At 47.8% G+C, this 7,500-nt stretch overlaps 1 protein-coding gene across 3 annotated transcripts in view; it reads left to right on the top strand.

Moving 5' to 3' along the window:
• The window catches only part of kcnma1a (potassium large conductance calcium-activated channel, subfamily M, alpha member 1a), a gene marked incomplete at both ends in the record, with an annotated part of 185,528 nt that overhangs the window by 124,702 nt on the left and 53,326 nt on the right, over positions 1–7,500 (top strand). For all 3 annotated transcript variants that reach the window (XM_080542819.1, XM_080542818.1, XM_080542817.1), the window contains 3 exons: positions 1,445–1,600; positions 5,424–5,533; positions 7,451–7,500. The exon at positions 7,451–7,500 is cut by the window's right edge and continues 19 nt beyond it. In XM_080542819.1, coding sequence (XP_080398945.1) covers positions 1,445–1,600; positions 5,424–5,533; positions 7,451–7,500 — 316 coding nt within the window. The remainder of the gene's footprint in view (positions 1–1,444; positions 1,601–5,423; positions 5,534–7,450) is intronic.

Below are 7,500 nucleotides of genomic sequence, written 5' to 3'. Positions count from 1 at the left end.
AAGTGGGTTTCAACCTCGGTAACGGGGAAGGAACGTCATCGGCCAGCGTGACATTGTTGAGGTTCCTGGCCAGCGAGGGGGGAACATCACCATGTGCACCACTATGAATCACCAAGGCGTCCTCCATCACCATTCGACCCTTGCGCCCCTACAATAGTGCCCATCTCACCGCTTTCCTGGACATACGACACACTATCCTCACCCCAGGCGAGCAGATTGATGGCCCTGGTTTTTCTGTTCTTTATCTGCCACTATATTCTCCATGTCTCAACCCTATTGAGGAGTTTTTTTCAGCTTGCCGTTGGAAGGTATATGAACACGGGCCCCATGAGTGTATACCCCTCCTACAAGCAATGGAGGATGCATGTGGTGATATAGCTGCTGAAGCATATCAGGGCTGGATTCGTCATGCCAGGCGATACTTTCCCCGCTGCTTGGCCAGGGAGAACATTGCCTGTGATGTCGATGAGGTCCTGTGGCCAGGCAGGAACGAAAGGCAGGATGCAGACTAATTTACTTTTTCTTTAGAGTATTATGCAGAAGGCTTATTTGATTTTTTAAAATTGTTTGTTCTGCATGAAGAACACTTTACAAATCCAACTGTCATTGCTGAGCTGTGTACAGTATTTCACAATAAAAAAACATTCTATATTTGGATGGGTGTGTTGTATATTTGAGTATGAAAACATAACTGTTTACAACAGGCTACTGTGCTGAAAATGCAAAAGGCCTACTGATAATCTTATCATATATCATCATAGTGTTTTCCATTGGGCACATCAGTGTTCGATTGGTTCCTAGAAATGTCTATTCATGTTATGGTGTGCGTGTGTCATTTGAAGACACATTTTCATTTTGAGAAGACATAACATTGTTTTGAATACAGTGGAGTTTGGGGATTTGTCTGAGTTTTTGGTTTTGTGTTTCGAGTTTGGAGAAAAATGAGCCATGCTTTCAGAACAACGTGTTGAAGCAATTGAGAAAAACTGTCAAGGAATTGTACACACACTTATTTCTGTGTGTGTACTCTAGGTCCCCCAGTGGGAACAACATCCGATATGGATAATGTAACATCCCCTTGTTGTGTGTGTGTGTGTGTGTGTGTGTGTGTGTCCTTGTGTGTGCGTGTGTGTGTGCGTGCGTGTGTCCATGTGCGTGTGTGTGTGTGTGTGTGTGCGTGCGTGTCCTTGTGTGTGCGTGTGTGTGTGCGTGTCCTTGTGTGTGCGTGTGTGTGCGTGTCCTTGTGTGTGCGTGCGTGTGTCCTTGTGTGTGCGTGTCCTTGTGTGTGTGTGTGTGTGTCCTTGTGTGTGTGTGTCCTTGTGTGTGCGTGTGTGTGCGTGTGTGTGTCCTTGTGTGTGCGTGTCCTTGTGTGTGTGTGTGTGTGTGTGTGTGTGTGTGTGTGTGTGTGTGCGTGTGTGTGTGTGTGTGTGTATGTGTGCTGTAGGCCCACCTGTTGAACATCCCCAGTTGGAACTGGAAGGAGGGTGATGATGCCATCTGCCTGGCAGAGCTGAAGGCCGGCTTCATCGCCCAGAGCTGCCTGGCCCAGGGCCTGTCCACCATGCTGGCCAACCTCTTCTCTATGAGGTCCTTCATCGAGGTACAGTACATCAGGGCTCCCACGGGTCCTTGAAATCCTTGAAAGTTTGTGAATTTGAGAAGAAGAAAAAAATCAAGGTCTTAAAAGTTTTTGAAAATAGACATGGGTCATTGAAAGTGCTTGAATTCCCCTCTCTCTCTCTCTCTCTAAAAAAAATGCTTTACTTAGCTCGTCAACTAGTTCTGTCTCAAACTATGCCGTGTTGGGTCCTTGAATTTGAGGGAATTGAGTCTTGAAAGTCCTTGAAAGGTGCTTGAAACGTGCTTGAAAGGTGCTTGATAGGTGCTTGAATGTGATGTTTCAAAAGGTGTGGGAACCCTGGTACATGCTAGCCCTGCCTACTGTAGGTTAGGTATAGACATGATCCGGCTTTATCGCCCAGAGACATGGGATAGTCTTATTGGAGATAGCTGATTCCATGGCTGGATTGAGCCCTGCATAGGGAGATGGGAGATGCTTGCAAAAAGGGCTTTCCGTTCAAATCCTTGAACGTGGCATGTTGTTCCCATATGGAGCCTGCGTTGTCTTTGGCACTCAACGCTGAAGAGGTGGTCTCTCCCAGTACAGTATATGAAAGAGCTGTTCTTCATGGACGTAGAGATGACGGATACCTTTCTAACGACCTGTCTAACGGGGTATAGGGGAACATCTGCTGACCACATGGTTTCCCCCGGAGACACGATAGAGACGTGGGATAAGAACAGACATCACCGCCCGCAGAACTAGGAGACGTGAGGCGGCTGTGGATTGAAAGACGATGCTTTTCTCGATAGAAAGAACTGAATGATGATTTTTCATAAAACCTTGACATGGTGCTTTCTCCGTTCCTGACAGCCCCAGTTGGATATCACGTACAGATGAACATATCTGCCAAACAAGGGAGGGAATGAAAGGGCAGGAGAGACAGAAGGCATACTGGAGCATCGAGCAAAATACTCATTATTTCAATTATGTGTCGGCTAGAGCGATTCTGAACCGCTTCGGGCCCAACTCAGTCAGAGCGCACGCTATAGGGCCAAGCTTGGTGAAGCAGCTCACCCCCAATTGACTGTGGCCAAGTCAGCAGCCCTTTCTTTGTGTGCTACAGCATAACAGCATTGTTAAACGAACGCACCACACCAGGATTTTGTAGTGAAACCAGAAGCTCTCTTTGTTCGTCGCACAATGGGAGGCATAATCGAACCTATCATTAGACTCTTTGGAAATGCCAAAACGAATTATAGGAGAACATGTGATTGTGATTACGAAACGACAGTTGATACTATTCCAAAGCATTTCAAGTGCAGCGTCGTGAGGCTGAAGAGTAATTAAAATAATACCCGTGACCATAATGTCACTGTTTTGCTTCTATCAGCATGTGTGAGGAACCTCCGGACGGGTTTGAGTAGAGGGGCAGGATGCTTACAGTGCACTTGAGGAGAGATTCTTTTGGAGGAATGTTAATGAAGTGGAAAGGGATCCACCGCGTCTGACAGTTATGTCTTTCTTGGAGGAAATGGGTCAGCTCAGACACATTAGGCTACAGACGGCATGAATGACCGTGTGTGAGATAGATGTCTGGGTAGATCTGGGGGAAGTTCATCGGGCCTTGTTTTGAACTAGGGTGATAATAGACAAGCCGTCCTGGTGTTTTCTTTGATCATGGTATCAGTGAGAGGTGCTAATGAGAGAGACATCACAGTAACACACACACACATACAGTACATGCATGCACAAGCGCACGCACTCACAAATGGACTAAAACGGTAAATGGCCTCTCATTCACCCGTTCACACACACGGCGGAAAGCTACCATGCAAGGCGCCGGCCGGCCCGCTCACTGGGAGCAATTTGGGGTTCAGTGTCTTGCCCAAGGACACTTGGACATGTGGCCAGCCGGGGCTCGAACCGCCGATCTGCCAACCATGCGATCATTAGACGGCGGCTCTACCACAGTCGCCCCTAAACACACACACACGCACGCACGCACGCACGCACGCACGCACGCACGCACGCACACACACACACACACACACACACACACACACACACACACACACACACACACACACACACACACACACGATCTGAGGGAATTGAAAGAAATAATTGAGGTGGCACGCTCACATCCATTTTCATGACTCTCTGGCAGGCAGGATGACTGTATATTACAGACCATTGATTTTCTTCTGTTAACGTGGATTTCATTCTCTTAACACTAGAACAGCCGTGCCTTATTTACCTACTAAAAGAGCCGCCTCTTTACAATGCTCAAGCTGCTATTTACACACAACGACCACTAGTTGGCCGCTTGTAAATTAGCCTGCTTCCTACACAGAAAAACAGCAAAATTGCTTTATATATATATGAAAGCACAGGTGGGTATACCTGCTGGGCATTGCTGCCTGTCGCACCTCCGACGGTGCCAGTGGGCTGACTGCAGGGTCGTCAGCCGGGAGCCACCCTTCACTGATGTTTCGCTCCTTTAATCCCGGAACATCTCAAGGTGGTGGAGCAGTGACAGGGACGTCTCCCTGCCACTCCCTGCAGCCAGCCCTAGGATCCTCCTTTCCCCCACGCCTTGTCCTTTCTTCTGAGCCAGAGCCAGAAGCTCCCTTGTTCAGCCTCCTCCGCCAGGTCTTTGAGCGCCTTTCTGAGCTTGGATCCTGTGATCCCCAGCGACCTCAGGAGCCGCTGTGTAGATGTTCCTGTATAGCCTCTGCACCCAACTTCCACAGGATAGGTGACTGCCCTCCACCCTGCTTGCGAGCACGCAGCTGCCAAGTCTGTGTACTTTTCCTTCTTTCTCTCGAAGGCAGCCTCCATCCCCTCTTCCCATGGAACGGTCAGCTCCACCATGATGACTGTCCTCATCGGGGTAGACCAGAGTACGACATCTGGCCGAAGGGAGGTTGATGTGATCTCGTGTGGGAACTTCAGCTGTCGATCGAGGTCAGCTCTCATGTTCCACTCTCCTCCAGGAGACAGGAGGGACCACTGCTTCGTGCTGCTGCCCTGACTTTCTCCCCCTTGCCGGACAAACTGGATCCGCTGCTGTGATGTGACTGGGCTGCTCTTGTTTGATTCCAGTCTGCGTGCTTCCAGAATTTCTGCTAGTTTGCGCAGCACCCGGTCGTGCCGCCATCTGTACCGACCCTGCGTCAGTCCCGCCTTGCATCCAGAGAGGATGTGTCGCAAGTTTGGGTTGTTGGCGTTGCAGAGTTGGCAGGTCTCCTCTGTGCCGTACCAGAGGTGCAGGTTCCGGGAACTGGGAAGGGTGTCGTAGGTGGCCCTGATCGAGAAGCTCAGCCTTGCTTGGGGCAGCCTCCACATATCCTTCCATGTGATGGCTCTGTTGATCACAGCCTCCCACGTTGTCCACCTTCCTTGCTGTTGTTGGCCCACGGCTCTGATTTTGTAGCACTCCTCTTCGATCTTTACGACTTCAGAGATCACTAGATCTTTCCTTTCCTTCCTCGTTGCCTTGGACCACATCTTGGGGGCTGATCCCCATCCAAAACCAGTCCTGCCTGGCTGCAGCACCCCGACGATCTCCTGGTGTTTCAAGCGATTGATGGCCTGGTCAACTGCCTGCGTGGCATCCCACTTGCGTCCTGTTATATTAGCTTATCCTGATGTGATTTTGAAAATGTAAGGATACTGGGGTGGTAGAACGCACATATCTAGGAAAAGTCATGAAAGGAGGGTTCCTGAAATTTGAAATTTTGCAAAGTTATAACATGTTTCTTTACTCCCAGCTGTTCTAGTGTTAAACGTTGAATAGATTTAACGAAAGTTCGATTGTTTTTATTTTAATTGTAATATTTGTTGTTCCTCTCTTCAGATTGAGGAAGACACGTGGCAGAAGTACTACTTGGAGGGAGTAGCCAATGAGATGTACACAGAGTATTTGTCCAGTGCCTTTGTGGGCCTGTCCTTCCCAACAGTCTGTGAGTAAGTATCACACACTGAGACTAACCAGTCCTGGACAGGTACGTTGGTGTTAGGTCAGGGGTTGTGTCACAAACCCGAAGGTAGTGGCAAAAAAGGGAGTCCACACATGTATTTAAATGATACAACTTAAGTTTTATTTGAGTAAAGAATAAAAATAAATTAAATGACAAATGTATAGGAATATGGATAAGAATCAGTAGTGTATGCCATGAGTGAATGGGTCTAGAATGTATGTTGTATGTGTAAGGGGTGTATGGATGTATGCATGTAGTATAAAACTAAGAGGCCCCAAAACCTCTGTACCCCGAGACCTCACCCAAAACCTCTGTACCCCGAGACCTCACCCAAAACCTCTGTACCCCGAGACCTCACCCAAAACCTCTGTACCCCCGAGACCTCACCCAAAACCTCTGTACCCCGAGACCTCACCCAAAACCTCTGTACCCCGAGACCTCACCCAAAACCTCTGTACCCCGAGACCTCACCCAAAACCTCTGTACCCCGAGACCTCACCCAAAACCTCTGTACCCCGAGACCTCACCCAAAACCTCTGTACCCCGAGACCTCACCCAAAACCTCTGTACCCCGAGACCTCACCCAAAACCTCTGTACCCCGAGACCTCACCCAAAACCCCTAAAAGAACCAAAGCCAGAGGAAGAGAGCATGAGCGGAGGATACTCCCACATATCCTCAGCTCCACAACCCAGGTGATACTCTTTAGGCTGACGACTTGGGAGGCGTCACAGTTGGCAATCCTTACTATCAAAAGAGCTCAACAAAAATCTTTTTGGGGCAAAACAATCTGTCTGGAAAAACACATTTGAGCCTGATAACGAAGGTAACACAGCATATTAAGTCTAAATTAGCTTATCAACATTACTGATAGGTGTAAATGAGCATTCATGAAAAGGTTTTACCACATGTGATTACCCTGCAGTGGGCTATTTATGATTGATTATGATCAACAAAACTGAACAATTGTTAAGTTGAGAAAAAAAATCCATTGGCATGTTGATCCCTATTTTTAAATAGAGGAGCTATAAAGAGAGGCCTACTTTGAGTCCTCTGTGTGTTTATGCAAATGTATAAAATAAAAAGTAGCCTACTTTGATAATAAATAAACCATATAGCAGCTAATAGCTTTAATAGTAAATGTAAACATAATAGGCCAGCTTCAATTTAATTTTTACTTAAGTCCAGTTTAGTGGGATCTAAGGGTCAACTAAGCCCTGTCCGGACGGCATATACATTACCTGAGGACCTCGGTAATATATGTTTTACCTGGGGTAATTCGGTCATTTTTAACCCGTCCGGACCGACCATGTCAGTGATTTACTCCGGGGACCCCAGTAATTATTCCGGCTGGAATTACCTACTGTTTTTCAGCAAACCCTGAGGTCCTCTGATAATTATATTACCGTCCGGATTGACATGGCAGTATTTGGTACGCATTGCATGATTTTGCGCGATATGAATTTACCGTTTTGACCGGGGTGTGAGATTTAAGGTATTAGGTGAGCTCTGTGCAAACGTGCGTTGTGTTGTGGGTCTGACAAAACATCCGGCGGGAAGAACTTCTTCTTCTGTGATGTTAAATGGCAGCTTTCAGCCGAAACGCAAACATGCATGGAGATTTTTTATTCCATCCGGATCGGTCATTAAAATCACTGGGGTCCTAGGGTAAAAATATTACCGAGGTCCTCAGGTAATTTATATGCCATCCGGACAAGGGTCAGTTTCGCATATTATTTTCCTATTTTTTCCTAAACCTGTGTGTGTGTGTGTGTGTGTGTGCGTGTGTGTGCGTGCGCGTGCGCGTGCGCGTGCGCGTGCGTGTGTGTGTGTGTGTGTGTGTGTGTGTGTGTGTGTGTGTGTGTGTGCGTGCGTGTGTGCGTGCGTGCGTGTGTGTTCAACAGGCTGTGCTACGTGAAACTGAAGCTGTTGCTGATCGCCATCGAGTACAAGT

The sequence above is a fragment of the Nansenia antarctica genome, assembly GCF_963989245.1.
Source record: "Nansenia antarctica genome assembly, chromosome: 1".
Taxonomy (NCBI): domain Eukaryota; kingdom Metazoa; phylum Chordata; class Actinopteri; order Argentiniformes; family Microstomatidae; genus Nansenia; species Nansenia antarctica.
This window is presented reverse-complemented; position numbering and strand designations above follow the sequence as displayed.